General features: G+C 49.4%; 1 protein-coding gene across 8 annotated transcripts in view; it reads right to left on the reverse strand.

The window, feature by feature from the left end:
* Window positions 1-16505, reverse strand: part of ZBTB7C (zinc finger and BTB domain containing 7C) — a 154785-nt gene that overhangs the window by 67939 nt on the left and 70341 nt on the right. For all 8 annotated transcript variants that reach the window (XM_059873607.1, XM_059873604.1, XM_059873608.1 and 5 more), the window contains one exon: window positions 10029-10086. In XM_059873607.1, coding sequence (XP_059729590.1) covers window positions 10029-10086 — 58 coding nt within the window. Of the gene's footprint in view, window positions 1-10028; window positions 10087-16505 lie in introns of those variants that run through there.

Genomic DNA, 16505 nt, shown 5'->3' on the forward strand with positions numbered 1-16505 from the left:
CTGGTGCCTCTAGAGAAGTCCAAGGGCTTAGAGAGGAGCTTTCCACAGAGGAACCTCCTTCCCTGTGGCTTCACACTCTTCCCACTCAAAACCGTGGGAGCTGGGGGCTACAGAGGACTCTACTTGGTGTTTGGGATGTGAAGCATGGGTATTGCTACCTGGCAAGGCAACAGCCCCATGGCCAAAGCCAAGGCATCACAGAATGAGGCTACAGGACAGAAATTTCAGGCTGGAAATCAGAAACAGGCTCTTCACCCAGAGGGTGGTCAGGCACCAGAACAGGCTCCCCAGGTCATGGCCCTAAGCCTGACAGAGTTCAAGGAGCATTTGGATGATGCTCTTATGTTTAGACAATCCTGCAAGTAGTGGGGAAGTTGGACTCAATGGTCCTTATGGGTTCCTTCCAATACAGAATCACAGAATATTGGAAAAGCCCTTTAAGACCATCAAGTCCAACCATGCCCCCAGCACTGCCAAGGCCACCACTGGCCCATGTCCCCAAGTGCCACATCCACACAGCTTTGAAACCCCTCCACCACTGCCCTAGGCAGCTGTGCCAGAGCTGGACAACCCTTTCCATGAAGGAATTTTCCCTAATGCAATCTAAACCCCCTCAGGCTGTCACCTCCTGTCAGGAGTTGTGCAGAGCCACAAGGAGTCTGAGGTTCCTTTTCTCCAGGCTCAGCCCCTTCCCCAGCTCTGTTCCCTGCCCTGGACACACAAGACATTCTATGATATTCATGATTCTAAGATCAGTGCCCTGAACCCCAACCCACTGGGACCCAACTGAACCCATCCCAGGGGAGAAAGATCCCAGTCCACTGACAGCCCAGTACCTTTGAGCAGTGTGCACTTTCTCTTCAAAGACTCAGAAGGATAGTGGTTTGACTTGCAGTTTCTGCTTTCTCAAAATCTATCAGAGGGATACACTACCCTATGCTAACATAACGGATTAAAGCAGAAGATAAAATGCTGTTCCATTATCTATTTATTAAAAGCACCACTTGAACTGCTTTTATTCAGTGTACATCTCCCAGTAAAGAGGCACTCCTTGATGGTGTAAATCAGTGAGCAATTGTGTTTTAACAGCCTGTAGAATGGCATTTCCCCACGCTTTTAGACAGAGTATCAGACAGAAAACCTCTTCCAAAACTCACTTATCCTAACAGGCGAGATCACAGAGCTCTTTACTGCTCCTCTACCACCAAGACAAATACAAAATGGGCTTCTAAAACTCACAAAGCAGAGATCATTCCCATTTCTGCTGCATGAATATCCTTAATGATGCGACAAAATAAATAATTTTGTTAGCAGGGGAGAACTGTGCAGCTCCCACTGACAGATGGGACTCCTGGTAGGTGATGAAATGCAGGCTGCAGCTCCCAGCCCAGCAAGTCCTTTCCTCTGTGGTAGCTGTGGGTTCTGTGGGAATCAGCTCTTACAGAACCAGAAAGGATGAAGGCACTTCGAATCTAGCAGTTCTCTGAGCAAAAGGGGAAGAAATGATGCCAAACTTTCAGCAAAAGATTTCAGGTGTGAATACAGCAATACATGTGAACTGCACAACAAAAGGGAGGTTGCTGGATTCTCTCTGCTTCACCAGAATAAATTAGGCTTTTTCTTGGTTGAGGATATTTTTCCATGCCAAGAAACATTCCCCTTACTTTTTGCCTTGCTCTACTGCTTTGGTATTCTAATTTTATTTACAAAGTGTTTCAATAAGAAACCTGGAGCAAGAGCATTCATGAGCAGGTTGGATTTCAAACAAAATGCTGGTGGAAGTCAAGCACAGCAAGCTTCACCCTGAGCTGCATAAATCAGTGGAGTCTCCACTGTGGGCATGAACTAATGTCAGATCTGACTGGGGGAAGAGGGAGGGAGATGTAGCCCCATGCATGGGAAAGGATACTCATAGCCTGGAAACTATGTGGATGGATGGATGGATGGATGGATGGATGGATGGATGGATGGATGGATGGATGGATGGATGGATGGATGGATCCTGACCACACTGCTGCCACCAGACAGACTTCAGCACCATGGCAGACTCAGTGCTGAGGTTGATGTCATCGCTGCTTTCCTTCCTGTGGCCACCTGCATTTTATCACCTGCTGCAGGTGAACTGGGGCACTGCCTTGCTGGGGAAGGCCCAGGGCCCAGTTGTGCCACCTGCAAGGACACCCCTCCTTGGGGTGGTTCCCAGCCCCATGCACCCCAAATCTCTGGCCACTCTTACATGAGCTGAATTCTGACAGGGCTGACAAACCTGGAAGATAATTTCAAACCACAATCACTTCAAATTCAGCCTGTGACCTCCTTGGCAGGATCTCCCTTCAGCACAGCAGCCCCAAACAGGAGCTGACAGTGCTTGGCAACCTTTTGAACCAGCACTCAGGTCCCTTGGGTACTGAGGGCAGGGTTTCTCTCAACAGCATGCAAGCTCCCTGGCTCTGACAGCCCTGCTCTTGGGCTGCCTGGGAGGGGACCAGCATCCCCATCCCCTGCACTCAGTGGTGTGAAAGGTCACTGGGGAAGGTGCACTTGTCACCAGGAATAAACCGCGAGGCACAAGTTGTGTCACGTCTTCTCTCTGGGAGGACGGAGCCAGCTGAAGTCAGAGAAAATCTTCCCTGATGCCAGTGGGGTTTGGGTCTGTCCTGGAGCAGCGAGCAGAAATGCCAAGCAGCAAGGAGTGAAACCTCTCCTAAATGGCATGGGTTATCAGCTGGCATGGAGGGAGCCCCAGGGGACAGCCAGGGCAGGTGTTCCTTCACACTGAGGTGCCAACCAGTGCAGCCCAAACATCTCCTTAACACAAGTCAGCCCATTACCATAAAGCTTGGGCAATGACAGCTTCCCAGTCAGGCTGAATAAATCCCTTTCCTTTGCTTCCCCTCACAGCACATCTTATCCAGAGCTACTCTGAGACAAGAGCCACCAGCAGACCAGGCAGAACTGTGTTTGAGGGTCTAGCTCAGGAGAGCATGGCTGATCCCCCGTGCTCCTGAAGTGTTAAAGTTTCCCAGATGAACCTCATGGGTTTCCACATTTAAATACCTTTATGAATGATCCTAGAGAAGATTTTATTTCTCTCTGCAGCAGGTAGCAAACCAGAAGCAAAAATACAGCAAGGATGGCCCACATGGAAGAGAAGCAAACCTCACCTGATCTGCTGGGAGGAAGAAACCAGGGCCAGCCAGCACCAATGCCTTACCTGGTTTTCCTGGCTCAGCAACGTCCTAGGAACACGATCATGGGTCACAGACCCCCAGAACGAGATGTTCTGCAGGGGAGAAGATCGTGTCCTGCCACACTCTGCTTGAAGCCCAGGAGAAAGCAGCAGAGCCCAGGGGGGTGATCAGCAAGGCCAACCTCTCAGCTCGCAGTGCTGGCAGGCAGGGGCTGACACAGGCAGGGGTGTCACCACATAAAGGGCTGTCGAGCCCACGTCCGGCCCCTCTGCTCCTCCCTGAAATGTGGGTCAAGCCACAAGGTGACAGCCAGCGCTAAGGGAGCCATCCCTGCCCACCAAGGTGCTTCCAGCACTGTATCAAAAACTAAAGCCAAGCAATAAAAATTAAAGGAGAAGTAATATGGATCATAAAACCCAAGCACAAGACTAAAAAGTCCCCGGACACTGATGTATCATTAAGACAGAACATGAAACTCCCCTCGCAGCAGTGCCAGGTTTCCTTTCCACGAGAAATTATCCTGGTTTCTGATTATTGTTTTGTCAAAGATGGGTCAGGCTTTCGTCACCTGGCTCTCCAGTGTTAAGGAAAAAAGGTGGTGGAAAGGCTTAGGACTTGAGTGTCACCCTGTACACCACATCTTGTGCCTCACCCACCCACTGGGCTTTGTGGCTGAGGCCACCAGTGCCTTGAACCAACAGCTGCACACACCCTGCTCAGGAAGGATGCTATGGAGACACACTAAACAGATCCACAGAACCATGCAATGTTTTGGGCTGAAAAGGAACTATTTAAAGCCATCTAGTCCAGCCCCCTGCCCACAGGCAGGGTCACCTTGCACAAGAACAGAGTGCTCCAAGTCCTGTCCAGCATGGCCACAAATGGAGCCTCCACGGCCTCTCTGATAACTGGTAACTAGAATAACTGACCCCAGCCTAACAAGGTTGCTGGGATGAGCTCTGATAAAAGAAGACATTATTTTGTTAGAAGTTCTCCTTCCTTCAGTCTTGCAATGACTGGCAACTCACAGGCATCCTCCCCCATCCCAATATCCCACTGTTTTCCCACTACAGAAGGTCATACTGAAACAGCAGCCTCGTACCATAAGTTTTATGGGGGTAGAAGTCCAGATTTAACTCTTTTGGACACAAAACTGAGGTTTTAATCACCTCTGGTACTGGAGGGGGAAAAAAAAAAGTAGGAAACTCCCTGCCCCATAACCAGTGCCCATCATCTCCGTACCCCACTGATCCAGCCCTTCTGGCCCATTAACATCCCCTTCTTGTAAATATTGCCTGAGCACTCCTGCCTGCCCTCCTGCCCTCAATTAACCATGGCCTGGGGGAGAAGCAGGTAAGAAAGCACTCAGATTTAACTGATCTCCACAGAAGGTGAAAGCAGAGCTCAATGAGACAAACACGGGCAGAGGGAATGGGCAAGGGCAGGGCAAGCAGGACAGCAGAGCCCCTCAGGCCCAAACATCCTGCCCAGCCATCCTCATCTCCCAACACTTCATGAGATTTGAGGAAAGTTTGCATGCCACAAGGTTTGGTTCTTTGCTCTGAAGCAGGTTATCCTTGCAAACACAACCTCCCCTCTGCTGAATCCCAGAGCCATCAGGCCTCTCCCACCAATCCCAAGGGGGTGGATGTCCCACCAGCCACTCCCATCTCATGGCACAAGGCAGAGGCTGAGCCCACACAAGCTCTGCAGCTCCCAAATCCCATGGGAGCCTTGGAGAACACTGTGTTAGGAGTCAGTGCCTCTCAGAAGCAGCAGTGGAAGGAAACCTCTGGAAGGGCCAGGTTGGATGGGGACTTGGAGCAATCTGGTCTGGTGGAAGCTGTCCCTGCCCATGGCAGAGGGTTTGGAATGAGATGAGCTATAAGGTCCGTTCCAACCTAAACCATTCCGTGACTCTACAATAAATATCTCAGCCTCCAAACAGCACCTCCAGCATCCATGGGGATGCCAGACACACAACTGGTACCTCCAGCAGGGTACCCAGCTCCCAGTTCCAGCTGCAAGGAGCCACAGGTCACCAACAGAGCAGTCCCAGCTTTACACAAAGGTGGTTTTGCTGGAACAAAAGCAAAGGCCACAGAAATAGGTTGATTTTTTTTCCTCTTTTTCCTGAGATATGACTAAACTCCAGGAGCAGGTAGTGCCTGGGCATCCTGCAAGCATCCTGCAAGCAGTGCTTTCAACTTGAAGGAACAAAAGGCTGCAATAGGGAGGAGAATGGTGGGAAACTTTGCAGGCTCCCGAGATTCATTGAGACCTGGTGTTTGCAGCACAGTCTGTATTTCATCTTTTCATAAGTAAGTCTTACCAGGAAACATTACAAAAAAGGGGGCATTTCAAGGCAGAAAAGTTGGTCGCCAAACATCATTTTATTTTATTTTTTAAACCCTTTGTTAGCAACTCTTCTGGGGAGCAAATCCAGCAGAGGCAATACAGTGCAGCGTGCACTCCTAAATTAGTTTCCAGGCACTTGGGATGCTTTATTATTCATTTCCTCCAAATATTAGGTAATGCCTTTCACCCCTTTCAAAGTCTATACGAGGGGTCTTTGATGCATTGTGGGACTTGAAAGTTTCAGGTCTAAAGAAGCATTTCTTTTAAGTCCTCCCTTTTATCAAGCATATTCTGTTCTGTTCGCTATAATGCACACAATGGCATGAGAGTCTTGACCTGCTTCATGTCTGATGAGTTGAAATCTCAGATGCATAGGATAAAACAGCCATTCCTAGCAATACAGCTTAAACACTTAGGGCTCTATTCAGGCAAATATTACCCAGGGGTCTGCCACGCCACTGAAAAGCTGCAGAAATTGGCTCGGTAGACGGCTGACCAATTCAGCAGTGAGAAATGACCCCGCCACATTAACTCCCCTTCTCATTTCACCCTGGGCGAGCCGGGGTCTGGAGGTAAGCGCGGCAGAAGGCGAGAGCCGGCTGAAGCCAGATTCATTTTCTTTATATAAAGTATTTTTGTGTGCGTGTGTGACCATGAATGTCATTATGCGGATCTGCAAGAGAAGGGAAGTAATGACATTAGGGCACAGGCGCAGGAATCGGGGAGGTTTTTGTCTTACAGTGACACCAGGGCGCTGTCACGTCTTCTGGACAAGCAGAATTTGCAGGCTTTGAAATGCTGCAAATGTCTTAGAAAAGCAGGTCTCTGCCTTTGCTGAAGGCATGTGGACTCGCTGGGTCACTTTACACCACCCAGCATCAGCCTCCTCCATATGTTAAGCAGAATTAATACTTCTTGTTCCACAATAATTTACCCTGTTTATAGGTTTTTTTCATCCTGTTTTTCCTTCTGCATACTGCAAGCTCACTTAAGAGATGGCTCCTGTCCAACAATACACTACACCCAGGGCAGGGATGCAAAGTAAAAGTTACTATTGCAAAAGAAAATATATTTTTTAGCAAAATACCATGTTTTTGTCCTTTAGACTGTCACACCGACATGTTTTTACAAAAGTACCAGGTGGCTATTTTAGGATATTAATCTCCTCTTATCAATCTCTTCTTGAAGGTTAGAAAGTAAGAAAAAAATTTTAAAAGGCAATCTGGAAATGCAGGGGTAAAATTCAATGTATGAGCTGGAGAGTTCCTAAATGGGCTGAAGATGCTGGAATTTGCCTTGCATGTTTTATACCCTAGGAGCAAAAAATGCCTCTAGAACAAGTCAGAAAACAAGGGTTCAGACTACATGGGAAGATTTGTTTGTAAAAGAGACAGGCCGTGGTTTTCTGACTCCTTTTGGCTGCCCCAGTGCTACATCCTGGTGTGACCTGCAATCCCACCCTGTCAGCCTGAGACCAGCCTTGATAACCCCAACATTTCACTGGGAAAAACATTTCTTAAGCTGTATAAAAAGGAAGAAGTTCATCTTGCATGAATAAAACCCAGCTATGTCTTTCCTGATACTGGCAACACATCCAGCAGCACCTCCTGTAAAACGGGAATATATGCATCTGCAGGCCCTGGCCCTGGTGTGTGTGACTTTAGGATTAGCTCCAAAAGAAAATCAGATCCACAAGGATATAATCTCCCAACCCACCCACCTCCTCCAGGATACTGCAGACCTGGAGAGCACAAGCCTGATTTTTGAAGGATGCTGAGCATCCCTCTCACAGCTGGCACGGCAGTAGCAGCAACAGGTAACAAAAATAGTATGATAAAGACTGGATAGGGCTTTGAGCTACCAGCTGTGGTTAAATATGGTATATGTTGCTTATTGCAGGGGGGTTGGACAAGATGTCTTTTAAAGGTCTCCTATTCTATTCTATTCTATTCTATTCTATTCTATTCTATTCTATTCTATTCTATTCTATTCTAATTATTCTATTCTCAGCTCTCACATTACCCACCTGGCTAGGAGGCTTTTTAGGAGCCCTCTGAAGCATCCTTACTAAAAACCATCAGGACATACATGGTTTGTGCCCCACGTGTATGTACAGCGCTGGTCTGCCAGAGGGCAGCTGACAAGTCATCGCTGTGCATGCTACAAATCCTCTGAGCCAGTAAGAAAACTCAAACAATGTGAAGATTTATCAGTTTGCAGATGGAAATCCTTTCAGTCGAGACAACAGTTCTACTCCTTTTGAGGTATACAAAGAGTTTTTGCTTGGGGACCCTGTCAGGAGCAGAAGACAGCACAAGGATGGGACCCATCACTCACCAGTCAGCAGAAAGATGCTGACAGGGGTGTCTGCACAAATTTTTAAGGAGCCTGAAACATCTCCTTTGAGAGAGGGAGACTGAAGAAAAGAGGCAAAACTGTAGGAGAAACAAAATCTATTTGTAAACCCCAGGCAGAGTTGACACAAGGCAGCTGGCACAGGAGTGCAGAGATGATAATGGAGCCTGATGGATAGTTCAGAGGATTATCAGATACCCTCCAACTCAAATATGCTGAGGAACCAATTATTTAATGCTAAAGACAGCGCAAACAGATGCTTAATAAGCTGCATCACTTCAGGATTGCTGGAGCTCAAGGGGCCAAACCCCCACTGGTGTAAGTCTGGAAAGCCAGCATGATGAAATACCCAGTGCTTCAGATACACACTGCTCCCAGCCATCACCACCTCTGCCAGGAGACGGGGGGCATGGAGGGGAAACAGCTGGAATTTGGGAGCAAGTGGGTGCAAGAGAACTGCGTGGGAAGCACGATCACCACCCCAGGCTGACAGCACTCAGCTCTGCAGCAGCCTTGCTGGTTGCCCTGTTTACAGGAGAAGGGGTTGCTGTTCTCAGGAACAATCTGGGTTTTTCTTCTAGCTGATTGCAGAGAGGCAGCAGGGAAGCTGTAGGAGGTGTGGGAGACAGAAAGGAGTCTAGTCTGTGCTGATTAGAACCTGTTTTGGAGTCAGGGATGATTCCTGTGAACAAGCATCCCTTCTCAAGCTCTTCTGCTGGCAGGGGTGCTGGGGGAAAACAGGGTCTCAGCCCCCTCCCAGCCTTGTCAGGAGGTGACCCTGCAGACACACCATCCCCTCACCTGGGCTGCTCTTGCAGACAGAGAAGAGGAACAGACTTCTGCTCACCCTCGCGTGCTGCCCAAAATAGATCAGGTGGAACATGGGATAGAAACATCTCCACTAACTATAAAGGGCCCCTACATTTTTAAATGTCTGAAGATTGCTTCCTGAAACCATACTGTGTTTCTCCCTTCATCTCCACTCAAACTGTACTACAGCAGCTGAGGTGTGTCTTAAAAATCTGCATTTCCCTATGATCCAATCTCCACCAGCACTGCTCCTGTAGTCCAAGCTAAAGCAGAGATAGAAAAGTAGGTGTAGGAAAGAAATTTTTTATGATGAGGATAGTGAGGTCCTGGCACAGGGTGCCCAGAGAGGCTATGGCTGTCCCTGGATCCCTGGAAGTGCCCAAGGCCAGGCTGGATGGGACTTGGAGCAAGCTGGGATAGTGGAAGGTGTCCCTGCTCATGGCAGGGGGTTGGAATGAAATGAGCTTTAAAAGCCTCTTCCAACCCAAACCACAGTTCTACAATTCTGTGATAGCCCAGCACCAAGATGCTCCTCAGCATCCATCACACATGCACAGAGGAAAGACGTGGGAATTTGGTCCCTGAGGGATGGGAACCTGCGGGGGCTCACAGCATGGCTCTGCTGAGGGTTTGGCCAGTGTAAACCACAAAGTTCTCATGAGAAGATGGTGAAAAAAAGCCTCCCACCTGACACAATGCAAAATATCTCAGTCCAAAAACATCAGCTCAGGGTCTGGCTCTGGCATATCTGAGCTAGCTCAGATGATAAAAAAAGGATTCTCCTTTCTTCCTGTTCAAGACCTCTAGGCAAACATCCAAGTCACAGCCTCCCGTGTGACAGCTGCAGAAAACAGGTCTGGAGAGGACCTTGAAATGCCACCCAGATCGCAGCCCCGTGACTGGGTCTGGACGGGGCCAAGCACAACAACAGCCAAAAGCACTCCAAGCATTAACAAATATTGTTGCTTGGTGCACTCCTGTGCAGCTGCCAGCATATCTGCTGCCTGCTCCTTCCAGCACTCAGCACTGAGAACACACATATTGATGAGAGCATCTTCCACGGATTTACAGGAAGAGCAATTAGAGGTTTGGTCGTTGATGACAGCAGAGAATCGTGGTGGTGGTGGTAAAGATGATTTGTGCTGATCCATTAACACAGCAAACTACCTCCTCTCCCACAGGAAATCTCAATAACTGAAGGGCAGATCAGAACCCCAAGACACCAGAAAGGTACCAGGACAACCACACAGCTCTCCCCAGACTGCATCCTGCTCGCCAGCTCTCCCCACAAAGCTCACCCCGGTGTGTACTCACCAGTACCCTTGGTTTGGTTTCAAAATGGTGATGCTCCTTTTGCTCCTCTGACCATTTCCTAGGGAAAAACAGAGAGAAAAAACACAAAACAAAACTCCTCATCAGATCCAGGACTGATTATGTGGTTAAGAAGGGCCAGCTCTGGAGAAGCCTCTGCTGGGACGATGAGAAAACAGAGCCAGGCCTGCTCCTGCTCTCCCACCACACGTGTTCCCAGGGTCAGCTCCTTTGCTCATCACCCTTTCCTGTACCACATCACCTAGCAACACCGTGCCACGGAGGTGCAAGCCCACCCATCCTCCCCCTGTATCACATCTCCAGTGACAGCTGGGAGATGAATGCCCCAGGAATGGATCACTGGGGCAGCTCTGGGCTGTTTCACCCATCCCTGCCCCAGATCAACATTACACTTTGGCCCTTAGGATTATCAGCTTATTCCTGCATCCACAGTTCAGTCACCAGGGGCAGCTCGGGAGTACCTGCAGTGCAAATCCACAACAAATCAACGTTCTGCACTGCTGGGGTGCAGAGATGGAAGCTGTATGGCCAACATCCTCCCAGCTCTGCAGGAATAAAAGTTCCCTGCCCCTCTTATCTTGGGAAAACCTTTTGGAGAAATGGAGCTCTACAGAAGCTCCTGGCCACCACTGGCACTTCAAATGATGGAGATGGGAGCTCACATTTCCAGAAGCTGACATCCCCCTGTGGGAGGCCCAGGAGCTTGGCTGGACTCAGGGCTGATGAAGGAGACCAGCAGAAGGATGTTTTGGGGTGCTTTACTCCACTTCAGAACAATCTCAGGGTGTGAGAACCCCACCAGCAGGTAGCAAACATATCAACAGGGTCCTCTAGGACAATTTGGGGAGCTGGCCAGGCCTTGTCCTGGATGAGGACAGGGAGGAATACCATTGTGGCTGTTACAACACTAGGAACATATGATGCAGTAGTGCTCAGCTGGAAAATGCTCCTGTGGTTCAGCAGTCAGATGGAAATGCACTGTTTGCTTGCCAAAGAAGCCATAATCTGGGGTACTTTCCCTAAAATGGCACCACCAGCTCACATCTGTCCTTGAACCTGGGTTTGTACCTGAGTCCTGGCCAGGGTGAAGAGGCTCCCTCCTACTCATGGAAGCTGCAAATGAAACAGGATCTCTCTGCCAAGGCTTGGTGGTGTGCAAAGCAAGGAGCAGCCACTCATTGTGTGCAGCCTCTCCACTGGGCAGGGAGACACTTGTTATCGTGGGGCAGCTGGAGGTGGGGACACTGCCTTCTCTTCCCCAGTTCCCCAAGAGGTTCCTGACTGAATCAATCACCCAAGCATCTCTTTTTTCTCTCCAGGTAGCCCCTGAATGGGTTAACTAGTGCAGGGTCCACCAGCACTATCTCCCATTACTCATGACACAAGGAAGCAAATGGGATTCCTCTCCCAGCTTTTAGAAAGAGCCAACAATTTTGATTCAGCCTTTATGAGACTCTCATTCTTTTCATGGGGAAGTGTCAACAACATTTTCCAAGCCAGGCTGACACCTGGATGTCAGGATGGAGAAACCAACAGGCTCTGATCACCCTACCCAATCTATGACACTGGTAAGTTACTCTCTGCACATAAACTCAAGGAACAGAGCAAAACCATGAAGTGTAACCTTTGTGATGGCCCCTAACTCTTCTCCTCACGTGCCTACAACCTCTGGCCTGAGGACACTTAGGCAGTCTGAGGACATTCATGGAGCACATGTGATTGGTGCAGCATGGAGTGGCTGCAGACCAGCCCCAGGGCCACAATCAGCCCCGAGAACTTCCCTGCAGCCAGTCAGTCCATGTGCTCTCAAGAGCATCCAGCTGCTGTGACCCTCCAGCAGGATCTCCTTCCTTAGCCAGGGCTCTGTTCAGTTCATTTACTCACAAGGAGCCACCACTGTCCTGGACCAATGGCTCGTTTGCCATTCAAGAGCCAAAAGTGATCAACAACGGGCAAAGAGCTTAATGCAGGCTCTGTCAACATACCCACACTGGGCCAGCACCATCACCTTCATTTAGGGCAAAATTCACAGGGGAGGCTGCAAAAACCCTGCAATGGATCCTGCCTTTGTGGTAGAGCTCATGAGCTCTGCTTGGATCGACACACAACCTCCTCTGGCACCACGGCAGGGGCTGGCACCACGTTTCCCTTGGGAAGTGAAGGGTTTCAGATCTAACTTCTGCCTAAAGCCTTCTTCTCCCCACAGGTCCTTCACTGCAGCTGCTCCCCAGAGCAAGGGGAGCTCAGCTTGCAATGCCACACCCTGTTGTGGGCAGGTGGGGTTGGTGTCTTCTCACAAGCAACAAGACAAGAGGGAATGGCCTCAAGGTGAGCCAGGGCAGGTTGAGATGGGATATGAGGAGAGATTCCTTCAAAGAATGGGCTGTCCAGCCATGGCACAGCTGCGCAGGACAGTGGTGGAGTCCTCATCCCTGGAGGGATTTAAAACCCATGTGCACGTGGCACCTGGGGACAGGGGTTAGTGGTGGCCTTGGCAGAGCTGGGGGTATGGCTGGACTCAACAGTCTTGGAGGACTTTTCCAACCTAAATGATTCTGTGATTCTATGATTCCACTGAAAACAATTCAAACCGCTCTTTGAGGCACAGAAGAATTCTCATGGGACAATAAATGGGAGTTCCTGGGCTAAGAAAAGGCTGCACCTGAATCACAGTTTCATCAACCCTCCAAGAAGAGTGGCTGTGAATAAACATGCTCATGATCCACCCTCTCAACCAGAAGATGCCCTGATGCTCTTGTAGCAGTTTCCAAAATAGGATGGGCATTGCTGAGGGCAGCCCAGGCTTCATTCTCCCATTCCCAAAACACACGTGCAATGAGAGGCTACAAATCAGCCAGGCTTGCCTGTGGCTTCCCCTTCAGCCACAAGGTCCCTTTTAGCTTCTTGGGGTGGTTTGCAGAATGACTCGAACACGCCCTCCTGCAGATGACATTCAGATTTCTAATTACCCTCCCTGAATACATCACTGACGTGCCACATCAGCTCACTCGTGGGGCTGCTTCTCTCACCACGTGTCACCAGCAGTGGAGCTTCTGCCCCTCTTCAGCACACTGACCTCCCAATCACCTGGCTGGGCTGAGCTGCTGGGCTGGGAGAGATGATTCCCAAATAAACTGGTGATGTGGAATGCTTGTCCTGCCCCTGAGGTCAAGCCCACGTGAAGAAACAACCTTATCACAGAATCACAGGGGAGTTTGGGTTGGAAGGGACCTTCACAGGACATCTGGTTCAACCCCCCTGCCATGAGCAGGGACATCTTCAGCTAGGGCAGGTGGTTCAGAACTCTGTCCAGCCTGACCTTGAATGTTTCCAGGACTGGGGCACCCACAGTTTCTCTGGGCAGCCTGTGCCAGTGTTTTACCACACTCACTGTAAAAAACTTCTTCCTGATAGCTGACCTAAATTGATTCCCCTTCAGTTTAAAACCATCAGCCCTTGTCCTATTGTAACACACCCTGTTAAGTTTGTCTCCATCTTTCTTCTAAGCCTTCTTTAGGCCCTGGCAGGGGTTCTGAGGTGTCCCTGGAGCCTTCTCTTGTGCAGGTGAACAGCCCTAGCTGTGCCAGGCTGGCTCCAGAGCAGAGGGGCTCCAGCCCTGGTAGCATCTCTGGACATTCCAACAGCTCCATGTCCATGCTGAGGACACCAGAGGTTTCTCCAGGGAACAGCCCTGTCCTCAACAGAACTAGCACTCAAGGCTAGTTCTGTTGAGGACAGACGTATTTCCAAGGCTGCCATCCATGCTCTAGCCCTGACCAGCCAGCAGCTGGAATTTAGGTCGCCTGAAGCACAGGATTGCCCTGGACTGACAGCCAGCACAGACCATGGGCATGCCCTCCCCAGTGTCCAGGCCTGGAGGTGACTCCCAGGGACAGCCTGATAAACCCACACCACTCCCTGGCACACCAGGTAGGGCTCAGCTCCAACTAAGGCATCTCAGGGGGGTGCCCACACAGATCCTGGCTTTAGTTGCCTTAATGCAGGTTCTCATTGCTACACTGGACTCCCTAAGCTGTCCCAGACCCATGCCTGCCTTTTTTGGGTAAAACCCTGGACTTGCATCCCTCTTGACTGACAGATGGAGACTAAGCAATGTGTCCTAGGGCAAAAATAGACACTATGGCCAGCAGCTGAATTGTGGCTACACGTGGGGTGGCTGCCCCAGCTCTTACTGCAGCCCACGGGGATGCAGTTGGCCCCACTCTGGGTGTCTGGTGAGACATTCAGTTACCCAAACTTCAGTATCTCTCTTGGGGTGTGAAACACCCTCCAGACTCCACTGGCCAAACATCCACTGACCCTAAAAGGAGATTGAGCACCAAGTTAGTATTTTTATCTGCCACTACAGCCTACCTCCAGCTCCTGGTCTAAGTCTCAACAGCTCCTAAATAAAACCCATTTGCATGGGATGGTGATGCCCTGCAGCTCTGCACCCTCAGGCCCCTGCTGCAATCAGCAGCACAACCCTGGCACATCCACACTTCCAGGATGGTTCCAGTGCTTGTTCATAATAGGACTGAAACAAGTAAATTTGACAAAGAAAGGAGAAAGAGCAACTGATATGCAAATCCGTGACATAAATCATTCACCAAATCTGTTCTGCAGTTTTGAAATAATCTTGTAGGGTGCTTCCCAAGTGCTGTTTGCAAACCCTCTGTTAATCTGGGAAGCAGATGCTTCTACAGTAGGCTGTATTACAGCATCTTCAAGAATTCCCCATCAAGTGTTACTTTAAAATGCCCATGACTTTTGCAATCAGTTTTTTTTAAACCTTCTTGGCATATCTGAAAACCAAACATCATTAAAAAAACCCCTTTGCTGTGATTCATCAGTAATGGGTCTAAGCCTGGGGAAGAGCTCATCTCACATCTTTCATACCCAAATGACCCCCAAATTCCTCCCAAAGGCCTCTGTCCATTCCCTTCATATGCTCTAAAGAGTCTTTGACTTCCTCAAACTCTTCCTGAGCTCCACTGAAAGCCTTTGTTGACTCAAACAGGGCAGTGCCCTGGAGATGCCCTCTAGAATCACAGGAGCCAAGTCACCCACACCCCTGCAGAAAATCCCACATGGAAAACATACTCTGAAAAGGCATTTCTACCATGCCCTGGCACAAATAGAGATTTCATTGCCTAGGACAGTGTTTGGGATGATTACTGCTGTTTTTTGGTTTTTTTTTTTTATTGCCAGGGACTGTTTCTTCCAGCAAAAGAAAACCCGCCCTGAGACAGATCATCCCTCCCAGCTCGGAAAGAACTGAGTGTGTGGATCGTGCTCAGAAGGAGTGACCTGGCTGCATCTTTGGGCTGACATCCCTTCCAATCTCCAATGCTCAGTTTTCCACTTCCTGTGTGAAAATGGAAACAACAGCATCAGCTGTGCCTGGAAAGGGCTTTTGAAACCCACAGGTGAGAAGTGTAGGTAAGACAGCGCTGCACCCTCCTAGAAATGGGGGGAGAGGGAAAGGCAGCATAGGGGGGGAAATCCCCCACACAATAAATAATACTCTACAAATTGCATAAAATGAATGCATTAAAAAACCAATCCTCCAAGAAGCAGCTGCTTCATTCTTCGCTGTTGATAGGATCAATATAAGAGAGGAAATTACCACCTTGTGCTCTGCAACACATCACACCGACTTTCCTTTACAGACCCTAATGCTCCTGATTGCAGTGTCAATTTAAAATTTACCATAAAATGCAGAATCTCATAAACTTTACAACCTCAATCACACTCAGCCAGTGTTTTCACCCAAATCACATGCACAGGCACCCGCTTTGCTCTCCAAGGCAGACACACATCCACGTGCTGCTGACAGCAGATGGGAGAGCAGAGCAGGGCACCACAGCTGGGATCTGCCTGTCCTGGGTAGCCTGGATGCAAAGAGAAGGAATCAGGTTGGTAAACAAGATGGAAAACATACCCTCAGATTTCTGTGAGACAGCTCGTCCCATGTCCCGCAGGATGAAGGGTAGCCATAACCACGATTTATGATGAAGGTGCTGAGGCCATGGCACAGGGTGTCCAGAGCAGCTGTGGATGTCCCTGGATCCCTGGAAGTGTCCAAGGCCAGGCTGGACAGGGCTTGGAGCAACCTTAGATAGTGGAAGGTGTCCCTGCCCATGGCAGGGGTGGAATGAGATGGCCTTTAAAGGTCCCTTCCAACCTAAACCAAACTATGATTATATAATCAAGTACAACATGACCTCAGGTGCAGCAGCTGTGGTGCCCTGAACACGCTGCCATCGAGGTGCCACCAGCACCCCACGATGCTGAGCAGCCTCCTTGCACTGGGACAAGCTTAAAACATAGCTGTTTCATGCCCTTTTGCAGGCTCTGATGGAATACCCTGAGCCATTTCCCTAATCCTGGATGTCCTTCAGAAATGTAAGCCCACCCAGCTCCTACAGAGAAGATGGTGTGAGTTTTTAATGCAGG

Source organism: Haemorhous mexicanus, chromosome Z, assembly GCF_027477595.1.
Source record: "Haemorhous mexicanus isolate bHaeMex1 chromosome Z, bHaeMex1.pri, whole genome shotgun sequence".
Lineage (NCBI taxonomy): Eukaryota > Metazoa > Chordata > Aves > Passeriformes > Fringillidae > Haemorhous > Haemorhous mexicanus.